This window comes from Mytilus trossulus, chromosome 1 (assembly GCF_036588685.1).
Source record: "Mytilus trossulus isolate FHL-02 chromosome 1, PNRI_Mtr1.1.1.hap1, whole genome shotgun sequence".
Taxonomy (NCBI): Eukaryota; Metazoa; Mollusca; class Bivalvia; order Mytilida; family Mytilidae; genus Mytilus; species Mytilus trossulus.
In genome coordinates, this window is record NC_086373.1 from 96,029,635 (window position 1) to 96,056,445 (window position 26,811).

The 26,811-nt window shown below is 31.7% G+C and overlaps 2 protein-coding genes across 4 annotated transcripts; one reads left to right on the plus strand and one right to left on the minus strand.

Annotated features, from left to right (window-relative positions):
- Window positions 1–1,092: 1,092 nt before the first annotated feature.
- Window positions 1,093–22,037, minus strand: LOC134691722 (ATP-dependent RNA helicase DDX24-like). Its single transcript, XM_063552282.1, has 17 exons — window positions 21,845–22,037; window positions 19,679–20,012; window positions 19,247–19,393; window positions 18,638–18,786; window positions 14,305–14,661; window positions 13,326–13,499; window positions 13,004–13,114; window positions 12,217–12,335; window positions 11,703–11,827; window positions 11,343–11,461; window positions 10,730–10,907; window positions 8,660–8,763; window positions 7,958–8,075; window positions 7,553–7,649; window positions 3,562–3,642; window positions 1,649–1,812; window positions 1,093–1,283 (listed from the first exon to the last, which is right to left on the minus strand). The coding sequence occupies exons 1-17, from the start codon at window positions 22,010–22,012 to the stop codon at window positions 1,108–1,110; spliced, it is 2,721 nt and encodes a 906-aa protein (XP_063408352.1). The 5' UTR covers window positions 22,013–22,037; the 3' UTR covers window positions 1,093–1,107.
- On the plus strand, window positions 14,812–26,078 carry LOC134691736 (uncharacterized). Of its 3 annotated transcripts, none has more exons than XM_063552284.1 (5): window positions 14,812–14,894; window positions 23,364–23,511; window positions 23,868–24,062; window positions 24,569–24,651; window positions 25,583–26,078. In XM_063552284.1, exons 2-5 carry the CDS (start codon window positions 23,373–23,375, stop codon window positions 25,619–25,621), a joined length of 456 nt encoding a protein of 151 aa, XP_063408354.1. In that variant the 5' UTR covers window positions 14,812–14,894; window positions 23,364–23,372; the 3' UTR covers window positions 25,622–26,078. The 3 variants fall into 3 exon arrangements, with proteins under 3 accessions (XP_063408354.1, XP_063408355.1, XP_063408353.1); XM_063552285.1 differs by lacking the exon at window positions 14,812–14,894 and adding an exon at window positions 22,251–22,318; XM_063552283.1 differs by lacking the exon at window positions 14,812–14,894 and adding an exon at window positions 22,319–22,479.
- The last annotated feature ends 733 nt before the right edge of the window (window positions 26,079–26,811 follow it).

Sequence of the window (26,811 nt, forward strand, 5' to 3'; positions counted from 1 at the left end):
ATGGACAGGTAACTTGCAGGTGAATCTGTGGAAAACTATGATAGGTTTCGCAATAATAGTTACTATTTAAGAATATATTGTGAAGTTTTGTTTTTTAGTCACTTTGTTTCTAATTGGTTTTAGTATTTTACTAAGACAATGGTTTTAATCTCTTCCTACACAATCACAAACACTTGACATGCTACCTTAGCTTGCTCCATACAATAGTTAGCAAATTTTGACCATGCCTTCTAAACTATATGTCATCATTTATTCCTCTTCTAGTTAGTGATCATTCTGTTGGTAGCTAGGTTGTGTAGGTTTTTTATTGTGTGTTTCACTTTTATATAATATGGACTATATAGGCAGAAGGGAAGGTTTGTGTTCATGTAAAATCAGGGTCAACTCATCACAGTTTGTGTTTATACAAAGTTGGGCCGAGGTTTGCTTGTTGTCGTATGTCCTAGTTTTTACGTCACTTTCTTGAAGAGCCTGAGGTCAGTGTTTTTGGTGGTCTATTGCATGGTTTAAAACTTCTGGTATATGCTTTTATCCTAAACTCTATTCCTTGCTATTATGAATGACATAATAGTTACTTATATGATCATGAAAGAGCATTTTCAGGACCTGTTAAAACAATGATGATCCCTCAGATACAGACAAAGGTCATTAACAATGTTGAAGTCAGTGATTTTGTTCAAAGGCCAGTCTCATCACTACAATGCCAAACAGGGTGAGTTGTTTAAAAAAGTATCAATAATATAAGAATTCTTTGTAAATAGGAAATTGAAAAACCATCATAGGTCAAAGTAAGGTCTTCAACATGGAGTATTGGCCCACACAGAATAAAGTCTCAAAGTCCTTCTCTGACCTTTCATCAAGGCATACATGTACAGGTTGATTACGATTGGTTCACCTTTATTTTTACAAACAATTTGTATCATTGTCAATTGATCTTTGGTGGATAATTGTCTCAATAGCAATCATACCACATCTCCTTATTTCCATATCAACTCTAAAATTAGAAGTTAGCTTTAACATGATAATACATGCTCATCTTCACTGCAGCAGTAATGAGACACCTTAAATTGAAAATTTTGAGAAATATTATTCATAGACAAATTTTGTTTAAGCATCTTTATTTTTTCTTTTATTTTTCTTTTGTTGTCTTTTAGATTGTTTTTCTTTCTTTTTATTGTCCAATGCCTTTGACATTAATATTCTTTCCTTCTGTATCTGTTGTATAAGCTTCTCTTGTGATTTCTTATCTTTTTTCACAGACAAAATAGCATCACTTCCTTTCTCTGTAAAATAAACACAATATCATTTTTAAAACTGCTTAATTATGAAGTATTGAAATTTCTGTCATAAAATTTGAAGTAATAGTAAAATAATCATAAAATGAAAGTTATGGTTACAGGTCTGTTGCTTATATTTGCTATCTAAAACTGGTATAGTGGTGTGAGTGTTGGCACCTGTAAAACGTTTGAACCTGCTGCATTTGTTTGTACCTGTCTTATGTCTATTTTAATTACTGGCATCCATGTTTGATAGCAGCTTGGTCTTTGACTTATGTTCTCAAAATTCTGAATATCACTAAATTACCTCAAATGAGAAAAAAGTACTGGTCTCTCATAACACCATTGTAAAGATGATAAGAATTACTTACTGGACTCCTCAGGCATCATTAGCTTCCCAGTTTTTGTTGGGTATTTGCCAGAAAATGTCTTGGAGGTCAAGGTTGAATGCAGTAGAGAATTTAGTTCCTGTTTCAGTTGTTTCATGTGGTGTTTATGTTGAGATTGCTCCTGACTGTCCCCTATGTCATTCAATCTGTTATTAGTGGTTAAGGTTTAAACAAAACAATTATATTCTTAATCAAAACTAAGCTAGGTTCACTTAAACTTTCATTAGCACACTGACTCCCTTTTTCAATTATTTAAAGGTAATTTAAGAAATAATTCTGTCATATCATGCTCTACAGTCTACACTCAGTTTAAAATGAAAGGCATTATATTTGTCAATATTTTACACCTCGCTTATGCTCAGTATAAATATAAGTATTCTAATAGAAATTCAGTTCTTTTAATCTTTAAATAGGACATTAAAACATGGTCCTAAGTTCTAGAAAACCAATTATTTCATATTGTATAGTTCCCTTAGGCAAGGATCATTCCTCCAGTCTAATGAGGAGTATGAACAATATTTAACTACAATAATCCTTTTACATATAAAACACATTGTAACAACTTTTGGGTTACTTTGATCTACATCTTAGCAAGAATGATTTTGTTAAGTCATAATGCAGATTTCACACATTGTCGATTATTGCTCCTGTTTGAGATCAGAGAGATAAGATACGAACTGTGAAAAAGTCGGATTACTATCCTCAATTATCTGAAAATGTCCTATCACTGTCTGAACGCAGTTGTTTAAGTTTGAAACAGATTCCTACAGGTCAGGAATGGTCCGGATAGTTCAGCCAAGCCCCCTGACAGTTAGTTGCGTCCCTTAACATTTGGGGAAACTCATCCGATTATATCTAATCGGATTACAACATGACAATATCGTGACAGATTATACTAACAATGTTAGGTGTTTTCTGGACGGTGTCCTGTGAAACAGGAATGATCAGGAGAAATTTTTCGTTGCTGTTTTTCTGTCGATTGAGTCCAGATTGCATCAAGATCTTGTCGAATGCAAACCAATTTTGCAAAAACCATTCCGGAACAGTCCCGTTATTAATACTAAATTCGTAAATGAAACCCACATCAGAGTTCAGACAATTATAGAAAATGATACGTCTGAGACCAGACAAGGCAGTTTGCAACGAGGTAGAGTGGACTGTGATAGGATTACGTTCATCCAGAATATGCTGACATGTTTCTAACGGATAACTTCTGTCATCGACGGTTCACCGTCTGGTCACTGTCTGAACACATTGTTAGAATCGGGACTCAGTCATGACAGATTTGGTTGAATTTTACCATGCGAAAAATACAAATTTTCATTAATGTTTGAATTTTCATCCGATTCACAGGATCCAACTTTCAACAAATTTTAATTGGGAATGGTCCTGTCAATGACGGCATTAAAAATCGTGAATATGTGACCCCAGCTTAAGAAAGAATAAAACATGAATTGAAATATGTTAACTTACTTTTAAAATAATTTTATTATATTTCCTAGCAAGCAACACCAACAAAAATGACAATTTTTATCTCCAGCTTTGTTAAGGGCATACGTTAGAGTTACAGGGGAGGTAATGACGTTGCTAACGTAAAATGTTATTTTCGCGACGTCAAACTATGACATATCGGGAAAAGATGCATTTTTTTAACAAAAAGTAGAACATGAAGGTATACTTTTTATTACATATTTGATTTAGTCAGGTAACAAATAGCGTGTATGCAAATTTTCATTAACTTGTAAATACAGGTTCAAAACTGTATTGTATGCCCTTAATATAAAAATTATGTGCACCCTTTGTTCTATCTGGTTACAAAGCAATAGATGGGCATTGTTTCAAATAGATGTTTAATGTTCAAAAGTTTATTTTTTTCTTATTTAAAAATAGGATACAAATGTCGATCATCTAGTTCAATGTCCATTTCATTAGCTGCCTTTATAAACCAGTTATTCTGTCTTTTCTTCTTCTCAAATCTGAAAAAAGTTGATTTGCATAAATTCAATGTAAAGTAGTTTATGTATTTTATGTTAAAATAAACCAGTTGCTTCGCAGGGCGCAGCATTATACGACCACAGATGTAGAACCCTGAACAGATGGGACAAGTATGGACACAACTTTTAAGTTTGATACAGCTTTAAATGTGGATTGTGATTAAATAGTTGACACAACATAGGTTTATGTCACATTATGATTTGGACCCTTTGGACCTTAATGTAGACCAATTTGAAAACTGGACCAAAAATTAAGAATCTACATACACAGTTAGATTTGGAATATCAAAGAACCCCATTTATTCAATTTTTGATGAAATCAAACAAAGTTTAATTTTGGACCCCGATTTGGACCAACTTGAAAACTGGGCCAATAATTAACCAGATGCTCCGCAGGGCGCAGCTTTATACGACCGCAGAGGTTGAACCCTGAACGGTTGGGGCAAGTATGGACACAACATTCAAGCTGGATTCCGCTCTAAATTTGGATTGTGATTAAATAGTTGACACAGCATAGGTTTCTGACACAGAATGAATGTATTCAAATGAACTTGAAATTTTTGTTTTCTCTTAGAGCAATTCACTATGCTGTTGAATATTAATCCTCTCAAAAAAATGTTTGAAGAAATTTTCTTTTTATTTATGAAATTTCAAATGAGAAAAATTTAATCCAATTTTTTATTCACATCCCCCTTTCCCTTATTCCAAAACTAATTTCAATTAAAATATTCTAATGGAGTTTGCAACAATTACTACTCATTTAAATACATGATGTAAAAAAACTGCTTGTTATCACTGAATGGTAAAGATTATTTAAATTTATCAGTTGGTAGTAAAAAGTGAATATACATTGTATATTGAACTCGTCTAAACATCAACCCAACAAAGATTTAAGTTGATTCTGGACAAAGAAAGATAACTCCAATTAAAAAAAATTCTTGCAGATATTTCTTGCTTACTATACTGGACAAAGAAAGATAACTCTTAATTAAAAAAAAATTTGCTATTTCACAATATTGTGCAATTAGATATTTCTTGCTATTGTGCAATACTGTGCAATTGAAAATTTCTTGCTATTGCACAATACTTAATATGATAATTTTGAATCCTGATTTGGACCAACTTGAAAACTGGGCCCATAATCAAAAATCAAAGTACATGTTTAGATAATGCATATCAAAGAAGCCAAAGAATTTTATTTTTGTTAAAATCAAACTTAGTTTAATTTTGGACCCTTTGGACCTTAATGTAGACTAATTTGAAAACTGGACCAAAAATTAAGAATCTATATACACAGTTAGATTTGGAATATCAAAGAACCCCATTTATTCAATTTTTGATGAAATCAAACAAAGTTTAATTTTGGACCCCAATTTGGACCAACTTGAAAACTGGGCCAATAATTAAGAATCTAAGTACATTTTTAGATTCAGCATATTAACGAACCCCAAGGATTAAATTTTTGTCAAAATCAAACAAAGTTTAAATTTGGACCCTTTGGACCTTAATGTAAACCAATTTGAAAACGGGACCAAAAATTAAGAATCTACATACTCAGTTAGATTCAGCATATCAAAGAACCCCAATTATTCAATTATTGATGAAATCAAACAAAGTTTAATTTTGGACCCTTTGGACCTTAATGTAAACCAATTACAAAACGGGACCAAAAATTAAGAATCTACATACACAGTTAGATTTGGCATATCAAAGAACCCCAATTATTCATTTTTTGATGAAATCAAACAAAGTTTAATTTTGGACCCTTTGGGCCCCAAATTCCTAAACTGTTGGGACAAAAACTCCCAAAATCAATACCAACCTTCCTTTTATGGTCATAAACCTTGTGTTTAAATTTCATAGATTTCTATTCACTTATACTAAAGTTATAATGTACTGATTTCAATTCAAATTTCTAATGAAGTTTGCAACAATAACTGCTGATTTAAATACATCATACAATATTAAAATGTAATAAAAAATGCTTGTTATCACTGAATGGTAAAGATTGTTTTAATTTATTAGTTGGTAGTAAAAATGAAAATACATTGTATATTGTATAAAACTATGATTAAAGTTGATTCAACTACTATTCTATACAAAGAAAGATAACTCCAATTGAAAAAAATAATTGCTATTTCACAATATTGTGCAATTAGATATTTCTTGCTATTGTGCAATACTGTGCAATTGAAAATTTCTTGCTATTGCACAATACTTAATATGATAATTTTGAATCCTGATTTGGACCAACTTGAAAACTGGGCCCATAATCAAAAATCAAAGTACATGTTTAGATAAAGCATATCAAAGAAGCCAAAGAATTTTATTTTTGTTAAAATCAAACTTAGTTTAATTTTGGACCCTTTGGACCTTAATGTAGACCAATTTGAAAACTGGACCAAAAATTAAGAATCTATATACACAGTTAGATTTGGAATATCAAAGAACCCCATTTATTCAATTTTTGATGAAATCAAACAAAGTTTAATTTTGGACCCCAATTTGGACCAACTTGAAAACTGGGCCAATAATTAAGAATCTAAGTACATTTTTAGATTCAGCATATTAACGAACCCCAAGGATTAAATTTTTGTCAAAATCAAACAAAGTTTAAATTTGGACCCTTTGGACCTTAATGTAAACCAATTTGAAAACGGGACCAAAAATTAAGAATCTACATACTCAGTTAGATTCAGCATATCAAAGAACCCCAATTATTCAATTATTGATGAAATCAAACAAAGTTTAATTTTGGACCCTTTGGGCCCTAAATTCCTAAACTGTTGGGACCAAAACTGCCAAAATCAATACCAACCTTCTTTTTTTGGTCATAAACCTTGTGTTTAAATTTCATAGATTTCTATTCACTTATACTAAAGTTATAACGTGAAGATCAAATAAAATGTTTATTTGGGCCCCTTTTTGGCCCCAAATTCCTAAACTGTTGGGATCTCGACTCCCCAAATCACTACCAACCTTCCTTTTGTGTTCATAAACCTTGTGTTTAAATTTCCTAGATTTCTATTTACTTAAACTAAAGTTATTGTGCAAAAACCAAGAATAATGCTAATTTTGGCCCTTTTTTGGCCCCTAATTCCTAAACTGTTATAACCAAAACTCCAAAAATCAATCCCAACCTTCCTTTTGTGGTCATAAACCTTGTGTCAAAATTTCATAGATTTCTATTTACTTAAACTAAAGTTACTGTGCGAAAACCAAGAAAATGCTTATTTGGGCCCTTTTTGGCCCCTAATTCCTAAAATGTTGGGATCAAAACTCCCAAAATCAATCCCAACCTTCCTTTTGTGGTCATAAACCTTGTGTTAAACCTTTCTAAGCCGCCAAAATATCATCCTTTTTGCAATTGATTGGTCCAAAATCAATCAAAATCATATGCATGTAAATGTATATGTGCACTTGCATAAGGTGGATTTCTATCTGACGGAGCTCATATGTTAATACAACGTTTGATAATGCAAAAAAAATCAACATTATCAAGTTAAAATATAAAATTCATAGAAGCCAAGAAAAGTTTAAATGAAAGTTTTGTACCCAAGGTCTTTTGGACAGATGAATGGAATGAAAGAATGTATATGAAATTCAGTAGTGAAGAAAGACCTTTGAAACAGGTCAAAACTACATTGGACTAATATGACCCAAATATGCTATCTTTAATTTTTCTGTACAGATCTTAATCTTTTCCTTTACATTTTTGTATTTGTGGGGATAAAATGCATACATTCTGAACAGGAAGAAAAATTTTCAGTGACTTTGATAATAACAATGATGAAACCATGAAATCAAGTACCAATGAAACAATGACTTTTTCTCTGTGACAAAGAACTAAACTCTGGTATCTAGAATTTTTAAAGTTTTTTTTATGCTTTACCTATAATCAGTCACGTCTATCTTTAAGGCCAAACTTAATCTTTGTTTCAAAGAAGGGAGCATTTGATAATCCACTGGAATCATAGGTAGGTCTTCATCTAAAAAAAATAAAATCATTATTCAAGCAATTAAATATTAATGAAAATTATATGCAGTTTTAAAAAGTGTCTGCATCTAAAAAGTATCCTTTATTTGCAAGTAATTTAACAATGGTATTGTCTAAACTATGTGAACTTTATTGAGGCAGTAAATGTTCTTTAAATGATCCCACACTTAGAGTGTATAATTTTTTTTAAATGATCGGACACTTTCTTCTATTAAGAGTGTGTATAATTTGCTTTAAATGATCGGACACTTACTTCTATTAAGAGTGTGTATAATTTTCTTTAAATGATAAGACACTTACTTCTATTAAGAGTGTGTATAATTTTCCTGTAGTTTTTAACATCATCTGGTCCAATCAACATAACACTAATTCCTTCCTTACTGGCTCGAGCTGTTCTACCACTTCTATGTACATAATTCTGAAATAAAAAAATAAAAAAACAGCACCAGCTATAAATAGTCAGTCTAAACAGATCACAGATTTTGGTAAATTGTCATTGTTTTGTCTCCTTTTGGTGAATAAGATACTTAAACAGTGATAGTATAAAGCTAGATTAAAATTACACTCTTTTTTAGTGTCTGGCCTCCAAGGAACAGTTCTAGATTCTTTTAAAATTGTAATGATTTGCCAATTAATTAGGAAGACTGACAATGGCACCTCTATGTTATAACTCAGTTGAAATGTTTTCCCTTATTAAACCTATATCAGACTTTATCAAATTTTTATTCAATATAAAAAGTGTATATCTGACATGCATTTCCATTTTGGAATGAATTGTTTTTATCATCCATTATTATTTTACAGATGAAGATTTTTTTAATCTATGTCACAATTTGTTTTTGCAGTTTATTTTCCTTTACAGTAGACATATTTCTAAGTTTGTATTGAAATATTCTATGTAAAATAAATCCAATAGAAGAAATGGTAACAAAAAGATTTATAAATTATGTCTTGCTAGAATTTCAACAACATATACAGGTAGGCATTAGATAAAATTCTCACCTCAACTGTTAATGGTACTTGATAGTGAAAGACATGTTGAACATTTGGTATATCTAATCCTCTAGCTGCTACATCTGATGCTAATAATAGACTGTTAGGATCAGCTGCAAAATATAAGTGGAGATAACTCTAAATACTACATCTGATGCTAATGATAGACTGTTATGATCAGCTGCAAAATATAAGTGGAGATAACTCTAAATACTACATCTGATGCTAACAACAAACTGTTATGATCAGCTGCAAAATATAGGTGGAGATAACTCTAAATACAATATATCTGATGCTAATAAAAGACTGTTAGGATCAGCTGCAAAATATAAGTGGAGATAACTCTAAATACTACATCTGATGCTAACAACAAACTGTTATGATCAGCTGCAAAATATAGGTGGAGATAACTCTAAATACAATATATCTGATGCTAATAAAAGACTTTTAGGATCAGCTGCAAAATATAAGTGGAGATAACTCTAAATACTACATCTGATGCTAACAACAAACTGTTAGAATCAGCTGCAAAATATAAGTGGAGATAACTCTAAATACTACATCTGATGCTAATAATAGACTGTTATGATCAGCGGCAAAATATAAGTGGAGATAACTCTAAATACTACATCTGATGCTAACAACAAACTGTTATGATCAGCTGCAAAATATAGGTGGAGATAACTCTAAATACAATATATCTGATGCTTATAAAAGACTGTAAGGATCAGCTGCAAAATATAAGTGGAGATAACTCTAAATACTACATCTGATGCTTACAACAAACTGTTAAGATAAGCTGCAAAATATAAGTGGAGATAACTCTAAATACTACATCTGATGCTAACAACAAACTGTTAGGATCAGCTGCAAAATATAAGTGGAGATAACTCTAAATACTACATCTGATGCTAACAACAAAATGTTAGGATCAGCTGCAAAATATAAGTGGAGATAACTCTAAATACTACATCTGATGCTAATAAGTAAATAACAAACTGAATAGATTAGCGGAAAAAAAAACCAAGTGGAGATGACTAAAATTTAGAGTCTAAACACTACAGCTGATGCTAATAAAAAACTGTAAAGATCAGCTGGAGAAATAAAACAAGAGGAGATAACTCTAAATACTGCAGCCGATGCTAATAACAAACTGTTGAGATCAACTGGAAAATAATGTAACTAACTATACATCTGATGCTAAAAAACAAACTGTTATGATCAATCTAAAGAAAACAAGTGGAAATATCTCTTACTACTATATCTGTTGCTAACAAACTGTTAGAACAAGTGAAACTGCGAGCTACTGCTCACTGATGATACCCCCGCCGCAAGTGGACAATATTAATAGTGTAAAAATATGCAAGTGTTCGGTAAACAGGAAGTTGTCGAGGGATGAATCTGAAAACGCATCACACGGTATAGCTGACTTATATAAATCCTGAAACCAAATTTCAGAAATCCTTGTATTGTAGTTCCTGAGAAAAATGTGACGAAAATTTTCAACTTGGCTATCATGTGTAAAATCATATAAGTGTTCGGTAAAAAGGAAGTTGTCAAGTGATCAATCTGAAAACGCATCACATGGTATAGCTGACTTAGATAAACCCTGAAACCAAATTTCAGAAATCCTTGTATTGTAGTTCCTGAGAAAAATGGGACGAAAGTGTCATGGGACAGACTGACTGACGGATGGACTGACAGACAGAGGTAAAACAGTATACCCCCCTTTTTTGAAAGCGGGGGTATAATTAGCTAAAAATGTAGAGTTACTTCTAAATCCAATGCCAAAAAGAACTGTTAGGCTTTGCTAAAAAAAATTAAATGAAATAATTACCTATCAAAAAATATATCATACAGCTTTCAAATTGGTGTTTTGTGCTGTTCTACCAAGCAACCAGCATTTAACATTATTAGAGCAATGACTGGTTAGCTCAGATTCAGAGTTATGACTTGATGTAGGGCAACATGTCTTTTAGGGGGCAGTTACTGTGTGAGCATAACATTCCAAATCAGTGTGTTCCAGTCAAGTACACAGCCAGAATCTCCTTAAAAGCTGTAAGATGGATAGTAAATTACCTGTGAACTTCTCCAGATTTTTTAACCTTTGTTTCTGGTGCATGTCAGCATGTAGTGGCAGTGGTTTAGTTTGTAAGAGAGTGAAAATAGACACCAATCTTCGGATACAATCTTTACTGTTTGCAAACACTAAAGTTCTACCAGGAAACTGCTGCAGGAAATAGTAGAGAAAAAGGTCCTGAAATTATACAAATTATTGAATATTATGTTTGCAATATTTATAGTATGGACAGATAAATAAAAGATTCTTCAAAAATGTACCATACATTTTTTGAAAAAATTATACTTCTTAAATCTAATAATATATTAAATATCTACCGGTATGTATATTAAAATGGCAACCAGGGTCTTCAGATATGGTTGTAATCAGAAATATTCTTTCAGCATTTACTGCTTTATTTTAAATTTGCCAGAGGTTTAGAGATACTAAAAAAAAACTGGCACATGTATATGTCACCAATAACAAGAAAAACAAGGATGCTGATTAATCTAAGACGATTTATTTGTCACATTGCAGACTACTTGCTCATTAAATGTCATGTGTAAACTTATGGAACATATAATACTGAAAATGTACACTTGTGTAAAATCAGTCAAGATGTAGAAAGTATACCTTTTCTTCCTTTGTACAGTTAATCCTTGCCTCTGTTAAAGTTTCTACAGTGCCAGTCTTTCTTGATAAATCTATGACTTTAGGTTTATGTCTCAATCCTATCCTCTCCATCAGTGATTCTATAAAATAAATAATAATATAGAGGCAACATGTTTGTATCATGTTATTTAAAATATCAGTCAAATATCTGATGGTTTTCAAATTATTATCTTAATTCTAATGGTAAGGTCAAAATATAAACTTAATGTCTTATTTGTCATTGCTTGAAACAAAGTATATCTTGTCCAATCAAAATCGATGCTACAATTTTTTTCTGTAACAAAATTATCAGCACAATGTCAATATTTAATGAATATCTACCTAATTTATCTGTCTCTGTCATTTTGACTCTTTTTTTCTTCGTAGGTCGGTAAGATCCAACATGAATCATGGTCAAAGTTGCAGAATATACAAAATTTTGTCTTTTTTTTCTCTTTTGCTCGTCCCTATAAAATAAAACATATACTTTGAAGTTATTTTAAACAATTTAATGTATAAGCTCATTTAAAACATAAAAAAAAATCCTCATGTAATTATGAAATGAAATTTATGTTTGTCAGCTATCATAGACATACTTACACTTTCAGTATTTGACTGAAGTATTTCTCTGAACGACCATTTTGATGTCAAGCAGAAATCATTTTTGAATAGTGACTTCACATTATTAAGTTGTGAAAATTTTTTGCAAGGACAGATAAAAAGAAACAAATGAATGAATAAAATCCACACATCCTCTTCCAAAATCATAATTAGGTAAGGAAATAATATTAACAAAAACAATCAAATCAAGTCAAGAGCTATGATTTGGATACAAAATATCGATGTTTATACTTACTTATTAATATGTTGACATAGCTTCTCCAATTCCTCAAAATGTCCTTTTTCTACCATTCTGTCAGCTTCATCAATCACCAAGCAGTGGATTTGATCAATGTTTACCAAATATGGATCACCCTGAAATAACAAATTAACTTCTCGATCACAAGGTTGAATTCAATTTATACGTTAGATCATAATAATAACATATCCGATTAAAATTATATTGTCTGTGGACATAATATACTACTCAGATTTTGTATTTACATATTTATAAGCAATATTGTTTTTACACCAGTTATAACCAAAAAAAAACTTTTCACTAATTTTAAAATATTACTTGTTTCTTAAATAATGATATGGGCTCTTGTTACAATAAAGTTTTTTCGCATTAACCAATCAAGCCTTAGCCGTTTACCTGTTATATCCAATACTTCATAAAACAGTGTGTCTTGCTTGCACTATTATGAGCCCATATTCAGTTTACATTAAATCAGGGTCAGAATTGTAAATTGGCATAAGATTTCGAAAGTTTGTATCATTATGATTCTGTTTCATCACAACTCAAAGTTGACTACCTTAACCAAAATCTTTAGCCTGGTACAAGACTAGCTAACAGATGGACACACAGGGCTCACACTACCAGGGGACTCATCAAAGAAGTTTATAATTAAAGAATTTCAAAGACCAGCAAATTATTTCTGTATTTCTTGAGACGGTTCATCAAACATTTTGATTTTTTTTTTAAATAATTTTTTTACTTCATTGGGATGTGATGTAAACATTATGTTTGAATGTGAACAAACCATTTGAAACAGTTCCCACAATCTTCCTGGTGTAGCCACTAAAATCTCTGGTCGTCTTTTCAAAACTCGCTGTTGCTTCTGTAACGACATTCCTCCAACTAGAGTTGCCACCTACAATATAAATCAATATTCCAATATTTTGTCCCAAAAGTATGTATACTGATTGCAAAAAAGCAATAGGAAAAAATACTATACTTTTGCACCAATATTCAGGTATTTTGGTGTTTACTACACTCATATGATTCAATAGTGGACTCTGATTTACATTAACTAATGGACTTATTAATTACTATTTATATACAACTCCTATAGGAATGTTTACCTGTATATCTGTATATTTAAGAACAGCCAGTAAATGGTTTCTGACTTGAACTGCTAGTTCTCGTGTTGGTTCTAAAATCAGTGCAAACGGATGGTCATTTGTTGATGGTTTAATCTCTGTAATACCTAATGATGAAAAGTCTGCATCATCTACTACAGTCACACATCCCATTTCCTGTCAATATATAATTATAACATTAAGTTAGACAGACAGGATGATTTTAATAGGTTTTGTAATTTTTTATGCACAAAAACTTTTAGTTTACCCTTTGGACTTCTTTTGTTCCTAATCTAATCTAAAATTGATTGGGGTATGGTGTGGAAGGCTCTCAAATTAATTACTTGTTGGTGGTTGCATTTTCATTGAAACTTTGTAAGAAATATTTGTAAAATGACCATTTTATACAATGATAGGTTGCCATGGGGTCTAAATAAAATTCTGTAAATGGCCTGTCACTTGAACTCTGAAATAGCCCTTATTTGTTTTTGTTCAAGAAAAACATGTGTATTTGTCAATGTTCCATAAATGCTGTCAAAAGTGAAGGTAAAGGGCAACTTAATAATTTGATAATGTTTGTTTAAAATATATGTACCCACATGAATTCTAGTTTAAATCCTCAAGTTATTTAATTTAGTAATGATAATTTAGCTGTGATTTTGGTATGTGTTAGATAGATAAAGGGACATGTGGTGTGAGTGCCAATGAGACAACTCTCCATCCAAATAACAATATATAAAAGTAAATCATTATAAGTCAATGTACGGCCTTCAACACAGAGCCTTGGCTCACACTGAACAACAAGCTATGAAGGGCCCCAAATTTACAAGTGTAAAACCATTCAAACGGGAAAACCAAATTTTAATTTAAGGACATAATTTTGTCATTTATTTTGATGATGAACAACTAGTACTCATAAAATTTCATAAAAAAATGTAAGAAAAAGTTTATCTTCATATTCCTTCTTAAAATATTCAATAACCTGTTGTCCATCTGAACTCTCCTGCATTTCTTCATCTTCATCAGTAAAACTATCTTCAAAATCACTGTCATCATTTTCGTCTGCCAGACTCTCATCAGAATGACTATCTTCATTTTCATCATCACTTTCCCACTCAAGTTCATCTTCACTATCACTATGGTAGTCTTCAGATTCATGACTTTCATCTTTATCAACACTTTCCTCTAAACTTTTCTCTTTATTTATCTCCTCTGTAGCCTCTGTCTCATCCTCTTTTTCCTCACCATCAAACTGTATGTCCTTGTTCAATTGTTCCTTTTTATATTTCAATATTTTATGAATGACAGGTATTCCAAAGGCCAATGTCTTACCACTACCCTGTAATCAGAGGAAAACTGTGATAAACATGGACAACAAAAGAAACTCAACAATTGGAAAACTGCAGGGGACTTTTTTAAATACTACAAAAACTGTGGTCAGTAAAATTACAGGTAAATCTATTTAAATGCCTTACTATTATACCAGTCACACAATCTCTTGTTTATGTCAGTTTAAAATGTCCATTTGATAATTCAATATAGTTCATGACTGGCGCATTTTGGAGTTTTTAAGTAAGTTAGTAGATATGTTTCAGCCATTTGTAGGTACATAAGATTTTGTTTATAACCTTGTCAGCATGTGAAATATTTCTTAAAATTTCATATCCTGTGAAAGCCTAAAATTCATATTATTATATTATGTTACTGGCAGCTTCCATAGCAATTATAAGGTGACCTTTCAAACAACTACCCTTTAACTATTTATACAAGCCTTTAACATATGAAATTGGGTAATTGAAAAATACTTTTGTGCTACATTTTGTCTTCAATCTTGATCCATAAATAATACCACATTTCAAGGTTAATATGTTGATTATTGAAAATACAACTATAGTTATATAAAAAAGTAATATTGTAACTCCATATGACAACAACAACAGAGTGAGAAGTTAAATATTCTTGACAACAATTGTGATCTGCTTGTACAATGCAGTGTTCTCCCCAGGCCCTTAAAGGACCACGGGCCCGCGATGTATAATTTACTACCGCGGTGGTATCGTTCTTGCCGCGATGTATAATTTTTCTCCGTGGTGCTAAGTTTTCGGTAAAAAAATCGTATTGAAATCGGTAAAGTTTCAGATTACTTCAACTTTACATCAAAATTGACCAGTTCTAACCAGTTTAATCCAGTATTGACAAGTAGATTGTTTACACCACGTGATCGATTTACCTGTTGAGGTTAACCTTGATGATTGGATTTAATCGATGTACATGATTCTTTATGTGTTTTAATTAATTAAGAGATCATAATTTTAATAACAGACTTGTGAGGGACAAGCAGACATTTGTTAATGAACCCTATATAACGCCAGTCTCAAGTCAAAATAATTTGCCTTTTGAGAATTAATTGTGGAGTTACTTCCCCTGATTTTGCTAGTTACAAATAAATGCTCCTCACATATAATTTCTCATTGCAAATAAAAATAAAGTACAAATTGAATTCAAAATTATATTAGAATGTTACATTAAGGATAAAAACATTCTTAGAACATACCAACAAAAATGTTTTGCAAATTATTTTTGAGAATCATACCATTATTGATGCACAGACATATTATGATAAATTGGTATATTTATAAGGAAGTTCTAAAACAGGTTTTAACCAGATGCTCCGCAGGGCGTAGCTTTATACGACCGCAGAGGTTGAACCCTGAACAGTTGGGGCAAGTATGGACACAACATTCAAGCTGGATTCCGCTCTAAATTTGGATTGTGATTAAATAGTTGACACAGCATAGGTTTCTGACACAGAATGAATGTATTCAAATGAACTTAAAATTTTTGTTTTCTCTTAGAGCAATTCACTATGCTGTTGAATATTAATCCTCTCAAAAAAATGTTTGAAGAAATTTTCTTTTTATTTATGAAATTTCAAATGAGAAAAATTGAACCCAATTTTTTAATCACATCCCCCTTTCCCTTATTCCAAAACTAATTTCAATTAAAATATTCTAATGGAGTTTGCAACAATTACTACTCGTTTAAATACATCATAAAATATTAAGATGTAAAAAAACTGCTTGTTATCACTGAATGGTAAAGATTATTTAAATTTATCAGTTGGTAGTAAAAAGTGAATATACATTGTATATTGTATATAACAAAGATTTAAGTTGATTCTGGACAAAGAAAGATAACTCCAATTAAAAAAAATTCTTGCAGATATTTCTTGCTTACTTTACTGGACAAAGAAAGATAACTCTTAATTAAAAAAAAATTTGCTATTTCACAATATTGTGAAATTAGATATTTCTTGCCATTGCACAATACTGTGCAATTGAAAAGACTTGCTATTGCACAATACTTAATATAATAATTTTAGATCCTGATTTGGACCAACTTGAAAACTGGGCCCATAATCAAAAATCTAAGTACATGTTTAGATTCAGCATATCAAAGAGGCCCAAGTATTTGATTTTTGTTAAAATCAAACTTAGTTTAATTTTGGACCCTTTGCACTTTAATTTAGACCAATTTTAAAACTGGACCAAAAAATAAGAATCTACATACACAGTTAGATTTGGCATATCAAAGAACCCCAATTATTCAATTTTTGATGAAATCAAACAATGTTTAATTTTGGACCTCGATTTGGGCAAACTTGAAAACTGGGCCAATAATTAAAAATCTAAGTACATTTTTAGATTCAGCATATCAAAGAACCCCAAGGTTTCAATTTTTGTTAAAATCAAACCAAGTTTAATTTTGGACCCTTTGGACCTTAATGTAGACCAATTTGAAAACGGGACCAAAAATTAAGAATCTACATACACAGTAAGATTCGGCATATTAAAGAACCCCAATTATTCAATTTTGATGAAATCAAACAAAGTTTAATTTTGGACCCTTTGGGCCCCTTTTTCCTAAACTGTTGGGACCAAAACTCCCAAAATCAATACCAACCTTCCTTTTATAGTCATAAACCTTGTGTTTAAATTTCATAGATTTCTATTTACTTATACTAACGCTATGGTGCGAAAACCAAGAAAAATGCTTATTTGGGTCCCTTTTTGGCCCCTAATTCCTAAACTGTTGGGATCGAAACTCCCAAAATCAATACCAACCTTCCTTTTGTGGTCATAAACATTGTGTTTAAATTTCATTGATTTCTATTTACTTTAACTAAAGTTATTGTGCGAAAACCAAGAATAATGCTTATTTGGGCCCTTTTTTGGCCCCTTATTCCTTAACTGTTGAAACCAAAACTCCCAAAATCAATCCCAACCTTTCTTTTGTGGTCATAAACCTTGTGTCAAAATTTCATAGATTTCTATTAACTTAAACTAAAGTTATAGTGCGAAAACCAAGAAAATGCTTATTTGGGCCCTTTTTGGCCCCTAATTCCTAAAATATTGGGACCAAAACTCCCAAAATCAATACCAGCCTTCCTTTTATGGTCATAAACCTTGTGTTAAAATTTCATAGATTTCTATTCACTTTTACTAAAGTTAGAGTGCGAAAACTAAAAGTATTCGGACGACGACGACGACGACGACGACGCCAACGTGATAGCAATATACGACGAAAATTTTTTCAAAATTTGCGGTCGTATAAAAACCAACTGCTAAATAATATAACTCATGCAGAACTATAGCTAGGGATGAACCCTGTGAATGATGTAAATCTTATAAAGTACTCTTCATGTCTGTAACAAAGTATTAACCAGAAAAATAAATAAGTTGTTGTCTAAAAGAATAAGGTCTAAAACTATGGAAAATAGTTTTTAATTTACTGAAGGTTCTGTATCAAAATCTTGTTCAAAGATGATTGTTATGGTGAAATCTAACATGGGGAATGTGTAGTGTAACTATAAGTTTCGGGACAAAATGGCTTGATCAAAATATAAGAAGTGACTTTAACTTAAAGACTAATTGTGCTTTCTTTTATTTATTCTTCAAAGATATTAAAGTATACAAACTGTTTATTAATTTACCTTTTCTACCAATAATTTTCTGACCCAAAGTCCTACAACACAGTACCACAGTAAACAAAACAAAGGCAAAAAGGTAATGACAAAAAGTAACAAGAAAAAAATAAGCGAAGCAACGTGACACAAGATACTGTAAAATTCATTTCATCACACGTTACCCTGGTGCTATCCAAAAATCCTGGGGAGAACACTGCAATGTTGAATAAATTCTGTGAATTCACTGTTCCTTAATTACGCATGCACACCTGTAATACTGAGTAAGTATGTAGTGCACAATTTAAAAAGATAAGACTCATAAGGATGTCAAACAGGGGATTTCACTCACTGTTTCTGCAGCACCAACTATATCTAGTCTGTCTCTGATGGCATGGGGTAGTGTGAGTGACTGTATGTGTGTGGGGGTGGTAAATTTACTATCACGTAAAGCCAGTAGGACCTCTTCCGGTACATATAAATCCTTCCATTGTACCATTTCTAAAATTGACAATACAAATACACATGTACATAACATAATATTTTTTTGAAAATAAATAGCCTTTTTCTTCTTTTTTTTATGCCAATCAAAAATAAATAACTTTTTGTTTGAAAAAACATAATATATGAGTATGTGCAAACATCACAAGTTTACAACCCCCACAAAAATAAAAATATAAATCGTTTGAATAAAAAAATACAATAGGGAGTGCAGAATACAACATTAGTAGGACAATATTTGAATACAAATGTAAGTCATTGTAAAATGTGTTTATCAAATACATCTTTGCTAATTTTGCTAATCATTTGTGAAGATTAAGGGGTAAATGTCACTTTCTGAAAAAATGCAACCATCTGACTTCGTTTTCTTAGATTTCCTTTTCAATAGTAAAAAAATTGTAATTGAACACTTCTCCTCAAGTTATATGAAATGATCTATTCAATTTTATTGAAATTCTACCTTTCATAACATCTTCTTTATTAGGTACAGGTATTGCAGAATCTGTGTTCTCAAGGCTTGTTTCTTTCGAAGCTGTGTTATCGTTACCAGTTTCTTCAGATACTGTATCCAGTTTGCTTCGTTTCAACTTCTTACTTGTAGAGTTATCTGAAATGTTAAAATGTTCTTGTTAAAAAAAAGTATTTCTATATATATAGCTTATAAAGGATAATAAATGTCTATATTTTTTTTGGCAAGTATGATTCTGAATGGCCTAGATAAACCATAAAGCACAAGATGATATGAAGAGAATGTTAAGACCAGACAGAAAACAGATGCTTGTTCATGTACATGTAGCCCACTATGGACCATAAGGGGATGTTAAACATTCAATCACCATCTGATATAACTATGTAAAATGTGCAAAGAACATTTGATTCATTTTTTGCCTACCTGCAGTCGTCTTCTTTCTCTTCTGTCCTTTCTTTTTCTTTCCCTGTTTGTTACTGTTTTCTATCTTATCCTCTTCTTCAATCTGTTGATTGATATCTACTATCTGAGAGTCCATGTGTACTAATTTTCCTTTTTTATTCTTCTTTAACTCTTCTTTTTTCTTCTTTTCTGTGTCTTGTTCTACATGTACATTTAATTCCTTACTATCTCCTTTCAATTTTTTTTCATTAGTCAAGGACACTTCTTTTTTTCCTTTCTTTTTCTTTTCTTTCTTGACAGCTTTAGCTTCATTCTGTTTCTTGGAATCAGTTTCCTTTTCTTCAGGTTTCTGTTTCTAAAAAAAATCCATATATATTTACATATATATAACAAGTCAAAAAGGGTACAACAATTATATATTATATTTTGTAGTGTACAGAATCATATTACATGATCCATCACCCTGTAAGATTGATCATTGAATATTTATTCAGTCATTTTATATTTACATATATATATATAGATATTTCAGCTGATCTGAACAATTTCATCTTCGAATCAGTACCCCCAAAAAAATAAAGTAAACATCGGATGATGCCAAGTTCTTGTGAATGGTCAAAAGCACATGTCTCAGAAAAAAAATCGCATACAATATGCAGACATAAAATTGAGAATGGAAATGGGGAATGTGTCAAAGAGACAACAACCGGACCATAGAAAAAACAACAGCAGAAGGTCAACAACAGGTCTTCAATGTAGCGAGAAATTCCCACACCCGGAGGCCCCTAAACAAATATACTAGTTTAGTGATTATGAACGCCATACTTAAATCTAAATTGTACACAAGAAACTAAAATTAAAATAATACTATTCTAACAAAGGCCAGAGGCTCCTGACTTGGAACGGGCACAAAAATGTGGTGGGGTTAAACATGTTTATGAGATCTCACCCCCCCCTTAAACCTGTAGCCAATGTAGAAAAATAAACGCATAACAATATGCACATTAAAAATTCAGTTCAAGAGAAGTCCCAATCTGATGTCAGAAGATGTAACCAAAGATAATAAACAAAATGACAATAATACATAAATAACTACAAACAATTATGTATAGGAAGATGTGTTGTGAGTGCCAATGAGACAACTCTCCATCCAAGTAATATTTTATTTCTGAGACAAGTTTGAGCGTGGATGATGTATAACTGACAGGAAATTCAACCTCACCGTAATAACTTATATATTGTAGTGATACAAATGAACTCTGGTTTGCTGTTAAGTATTTAAATAAATAAACAGTTACATGTATTTTTATGTTCACTCATTTGAAATTCATTCTATTCCAATATATTAAAAATAGTGCAGTGTAAGTGCATGACAGACAATCTTCTGTAAACATTAGATTTTTCTAATAGATTGGATTTGAGTAGGCTTTTAATTTTCCCACAAAAAACAATCGCCCATGCAGAGTTATCGCTCCTTGCTTTGAGAGAGTTAGCAAAGACAGATAACACTACATGGGAGATTGCTGCAAAAGGTTCTTGAGATATTCTTCCTCATGCATTTACCGTAAACACATTCATAATAAGCGCAGATGTATGTTACTTTGCACATTTTTATCTGTTTAAAGATCGGTTAACGGTCAAACGCAAAAGATATGTAAGTGGAAATCACGTCAGCAACAAATTTACACAGAAATGCCCTCACGGAAGTCATGATGTAGAAATGAATAAATAAAATACTGAGGAAAAAATATATTCAACATATTAACATGGGTGCCATAATGACTACAATGGGTTCTGTAATGACTACAGTGGGTGCCGATTTGACTACTGGCTAGTCCAAATAATTATGACGTCTGGCAAGGCTATTTTAATTTTTTTCTGGGACGCCTTCGTAGGAAGGCGTCCCAGAAAAAAAATAAAAATAGCCTTGCCAAACGTCATAATTATTTGGACTAACTACTGGCATGACTGGATGACGATTTAACCAAATGCAGATCAGTTTGACGGGTTTACTATCCATACAAATCCCGAAAACGAACCCTGATTTTTTTCGGGGTTCGTATTGATAGTAAACCCGGCTGATTGTAACAAACCCCTGTGGTTGTGTGCCGATTTAACTAAAAATTATTCATGCCCATGCCATTTCGGCATTTGTCGGGCATTGATTCATGGACCACACTTTATTACCTTTTTCGATTTTCCAGAGTTTCCAGACGTATAATCTTTGATAAGTTCGTAATCCGTAAGTTCTTCTATTGAAATTAAAGAATCAAAATCATTTTGAGATAAAAGATTATAGTCAATTTTCACTGGTTTCCACTTTCCTTTGGTTTTCACGTGCATGGAAGTCGCCATTTTTACTCTCTAAATGTAAACAAATCTCATAAAGTTATTAAGACAATAAGATATGAAAATTATCTTTAAAATTATCTTTTTGAAAATAAAATTATTTTTATCATCTTTTTTTTATTTGGCTATTTATTTGATACAGCTTATTTATTCCTATTTTGTATTATTTTGAGATTAAAAATATAGCCTGGGTTCCCATTATTCAAGGTTTCAACGCATAGTAGAAATTGAAATTAAACAGGAACCCAGGTTAAAAATATTACAACTGGTTACAATAACACAAACATTCTTATGAAGCTTTAATTGATAGTTGTGAGTTCCAGATTATTTATTGTTGACGTTTTTTGTCTTCTTTCGTTTTACACCATAGAAAACAAAATCAGTGCCATTCCAATAAAATGTAACACTGGTGTAGGAAGAAGAAGATAGTTTACACCTAATCGTCCAAATACACATAGAAAATAGCAGAGAAGGTGATGACATTGAAACTTCCCAAAGTTAAAACTTTTTCAAGGAACATATCATTTGTTTATGGGTTACATCTGAGACTACTTTTATAAAAAACCATCAAGGATGGGGTCTTATGCCATTTATGTAAATAATATGATTGTATCAAGGGCAGAAGGTTCTAGTGCCTAATCCCCATGTCGAATCGAAGACCTTTAATTTCCAGAGTGATGATTTTGTCAGTTTATTATATTTCATTCTGGTGTTAATATCTGTCTTGGTATAGTACACTAATGGACATTTCATACTAATTTTCAAGTCAAAGAGAATGAGCTGCAATGACAAATAAAATAATATGAATGAAAAATGACGAGTCGAGAACCAATCCTATATATACTAATACATACTCTTTGTATTTTATTTTATTTCTTTTCTTATTCTGTTTTGTTCAATTTGATTTTTTCTTCTTTATAGATAAATTTTGATTATTTTTTGGGTGTTTTGGTCAAGATCTTTTGAAAAGACAAATATATTATAATTGCTGTGATTTACATGTACTCTTGAGTGGTTTTGTTGAAAAGCAGAAATTTGTAATCCTTACATGTCATCTATTTTACTATCATTATTTAAAGCAGTATTTATAATCTTGACAATTTTATCATAGTTTATGGTGAATGACATTACACGGATACATGTACATGTATGTTCCAAATTGGTACTGAGGACTCGCAGGACCAGTGTTAGTCAATTATTCAAATAGCAAAAAGTTAAAATAAAAAGGAAGGAATTGGAATTAAATCTCTATCAAAACAGGACATGTTTATGATATATTATAAATTCTTCTTTACTTAAGATTCAATGTATGTGAATATATTTTTATTGTTACTGTAGTTATATTTTTTATTATCAGATTGAAGAGATGCAGTCAAGTGACACTGATTATCATTTTGATAATAACAACACAATTGAAATGGATTTTTGTGCTAATATGGAAATACAAACAAAGAAAAGAAAATTTGAAATGACAACAGAAAATGTGACATCAGCTATCATGTCAGGTTTGTAAATTAATCAATCTAAACACACTAGAAAGGAAGATCTCAGTAAGAGTTGACAAAAGATGAAAAGTAAGTTTTATATGCTTACTTCAAATCAATTAATTTACAAGTGAAAACAAACACCAAATACAAATCATAGTTACAATAATCAATTCAAATGTGGAGAAACAGTTCAGAATTGGATAACTTTATTATACAAAAATACATGATATTTAATATGTTCCCTTGTTATTGTTATTTAGTGAAATTAATTAGATTGTTATGTTTTCTTCTGGTTTCTATAAGTTAGTATCAATCATATATTAGAAATATTTTCACTATGAATGAGAATAAAGTAAAATGCCCATAAATTTTAGGAAAACAGTTTGTTTTACTTCCAAGGAACAGCAGTACCTATGTCACAACAGATTGGAAACTCACAGGAACATCATTATTCCTACCATTGAAAGGAGACACATTTGTCAATCTACAGAAATATGAACAGATAACAGTTGCAGATGGAAGCTACTTCATTGCAGATGATGCAGGAAATTATTCAAGATCTGTAACAGGTATGGAAGAAGGGAAATAACTTTATTGGAATCACATATGAAACAATTCATGATGTTCTTGGAAAATATTTCATCCTTGATTGAATAAATTATTATTGGTTGCTTACTATCATTTCTTCATTAAAAGATTTACTGTAGATGTGTTGCTATAAAGTTCTGGAGAGAACGTTGTTTTCCCATTAACTATAAATGTATTGAATGTGTAAACAATGGGGAAATACATTGTGTTTAATATTTTATGCCCCTGCCAGTCAATGTTGACTATTTTATTTTACCTGCAGAAACTGATTTTACATTTTTGTATATGACTTAAATATCATGTCAGCTTTTCATCCTTTGTTACTGAATTTTGGTATACGTACAGGTCTTGGACTTTCAAATTGTACTTGTTTGGATTTTTTTTCTGTAATGCCTGCAGATGTGGAGCTTGTACAATTTAACTTTCATGAAAAAGATAGATGTAATAAAAAAAATCTTTTAGTATAATCTTCTCTGATGTATTTCAGGTAAAGTTTTACACCTATGGAAATACTGCATGTCAGAGAAAGACTACTTTGTTGCAGAATCTTTCTTGTTTACAAGTCCACAGGTTTGTACATACTATTAATCTAATAAATTTTAGTTGAAAAAATCAACAAAATCAGGTCAATCAATATTTTACAGAATAGTCAACCTTAGTTCTACATAAGAGAAATTTTAAGCCACAAAATAATTTTCTAACATAATTTTCCTGATAATCTATTATTACAATCAGGTAAATGCTTATTTAATGGTTCAAAAGGCGCTTCTACTGTTAGCTAGGTATTATGTTGGTCACAAACTGTAAAGTTTGTACGACAATAAAATATTTGATTTGAAATTTCGATTTGATTTAAAAAAACAATTGTGACTTCTAAAAAGCAGTGAATATTCAAAATTGTAAACCATTAAAAAGTAGTTTACTTTGGCCCGTGCCCTCAGGGAAATATCCTTCAAGGATAGAAAATTTTGGATCCAGAGGCAAATTTAGGGGGGTGCCCAAGGGGGCCTGCCCCCCCCCCCTTTTTGGGATAAAATTTGGTTGCTTTTAAAGGGGATCCCTGAAGCGTGACTGGAGCGGGCCCCCTCTAAGGCAGTCAAATTTCTGGATCAGCCACTGGGATCTTCACCTTTTCTGTGGGCCATAATTGTATTGTATATTGTCAAATACCTGTAACATAAGTTGCTTCTGAATTTGTCCATGTATGTATGTTTGAACGTATTGCTGGGATGTTTTGGCAGAAAATTAAGAGACACAGCACACTATCACACTGATATTTAATTTTCAATATTATTAAAAAAAAATGTTTGCAGCACAAAACAATTTGTAAAGTTTGTAAGTAAAATTTATTAAAAGATTAGAATTTGAATTGAACTGAAAGTAAATATTCTTGTGCTCAATGAGTGACACAATAATTTTATTGAATACAGAAGCTGAACTTTTTTTCGTTTGGTTCTTATTCATAATTGATTTACATAGATGAAATGTTTTTGTCTTGTAGGATTTTTCAGTTGTGATAAATCATCTGTACACAAGTTGAAATGTTCAGGCCTACCTGTGGCAGCTTTAAACGTAGAGTTGTGTGTTCATCCTGGAGCCTAATGATGTGCTTATCTACCATGTGAATAGATGTACAGTGACTGAAAAATGTTTCATATTTTGTTATAAAAATAATATGATAAGGAGCACCTTGCTGTGCTTACAGGAGATGTAAAGAGCTGTGCTATGACTTTTTAATGCACATTTTGCTAACTTAAAAACTAAAGAATAGTGGCAGTTTATGCAAACTTTTATTGATATAAGAATTTTGTAATGTTTAATTTTTACAGTTCATGATGGCACTTTATTTGGTGACTGTTTTTTACATGTTTGATTTTAAAGTATCGTGAAGACATGCTCATTTATTTTATGATGAAAACAGTTTTACAAGTGGATCACATGATATTGAAATATTTTTATATCTAACTTTGAAGTCATTTTATAAAGTTTTAATTACTTTTTTAGCTCACCTGGCCCGAAGGGCCAAGTGAGCTTTTCTCACCACTTGGCGTCCGTCGTCGTCGTCGTCCGTCGTCGTCCGTCGTCGTCGTCGTTAACAATTTACATTTTGAACTTCTTCTAGAGAACCACTGAATGGAATGGAACCAAACATGGCATGAATGTTCCTTATGAGGTGCTGACCAAGTGTTGTTACTTTGTAGCCGATCCATCATCCAAGATGGCCGCCAGCGGGGGACTTAGTTTAACATAGGACACTATGGGAAATGCATACAAATGACTTCTTTTAGAGAACCATTGAATGGAATGAAACCAAACCTGGCATGAATGTTCCTTATGAGGTGCTGACCAAGTGTTGTTACTTTGTTGCCGATCCATCATCCAAGATGGCCGCCAGCCGGGGACTTAGTTTAACATAGGACCCTATGGGAAATGCATACAAATGACTTCTTTTAGAGAACCACTGAATGGAATAAAACCAAACATAGCATGAATTATCCTAATGGGGTGCTGACCAAGTGTTGTTACTTTGTAGCCGATCCATCATCCAAGATGGCCGCCAGCGGGGGACTTAGTTTAACATAGGACCCTATGGGAAATGCATACAAATGACTTCTTCTAGAGAACCACTAAATGGAATGAAACCAAACATAGCATGAATATTCATTCCTTATGGAGTGCTGACCAAGTGTTGTTACTTTGTAGCCGATCCATTATCCAAGATGGCCACCA

Coding starts and splice junctions, on each gene's coding strand:
- LOC134691736 (XM_063552284.1), top strand. CDS start 23,373: ATGCAGTCAAGTGACACTGATTATCATTTTGATAATAACAACACAATT. Junction 23,512..23,867: donor GACATCAGCTATCATGTCAG/GTTTGTAAATTA, acceptor CATAAATTTTAG/GAAAACAGTTTGTTTTACTT. Junction 24,652..25,582: donor TCTTGTTTACAAGTCCACAG/GTTTGTACATAC, acceptor TTTGTCTTGTAG/GATTTTTCAGTTGTGATAAA.
- LOC134691722 (XM_063552282.1), bottom strand. CDS start 22,012: ATGGCGACTTCCATGCACGTGAAAACCAAAGGAAAGTGGAAACCAGTG. Junction 11,828..12,216: donor CTATGTCAACATATTAATAA/GTAAGTATAAAC, acceptor TTTATTTTATAG/GGACGAGCAAAAGAGAAAAA. Junction 8,076..8,659: donor AAGTACCATTAACAGTTGAG/GTGAGAATTTTA, acceptor TTTTTATTTCAG/AATTATGTACATAGAAGTGG.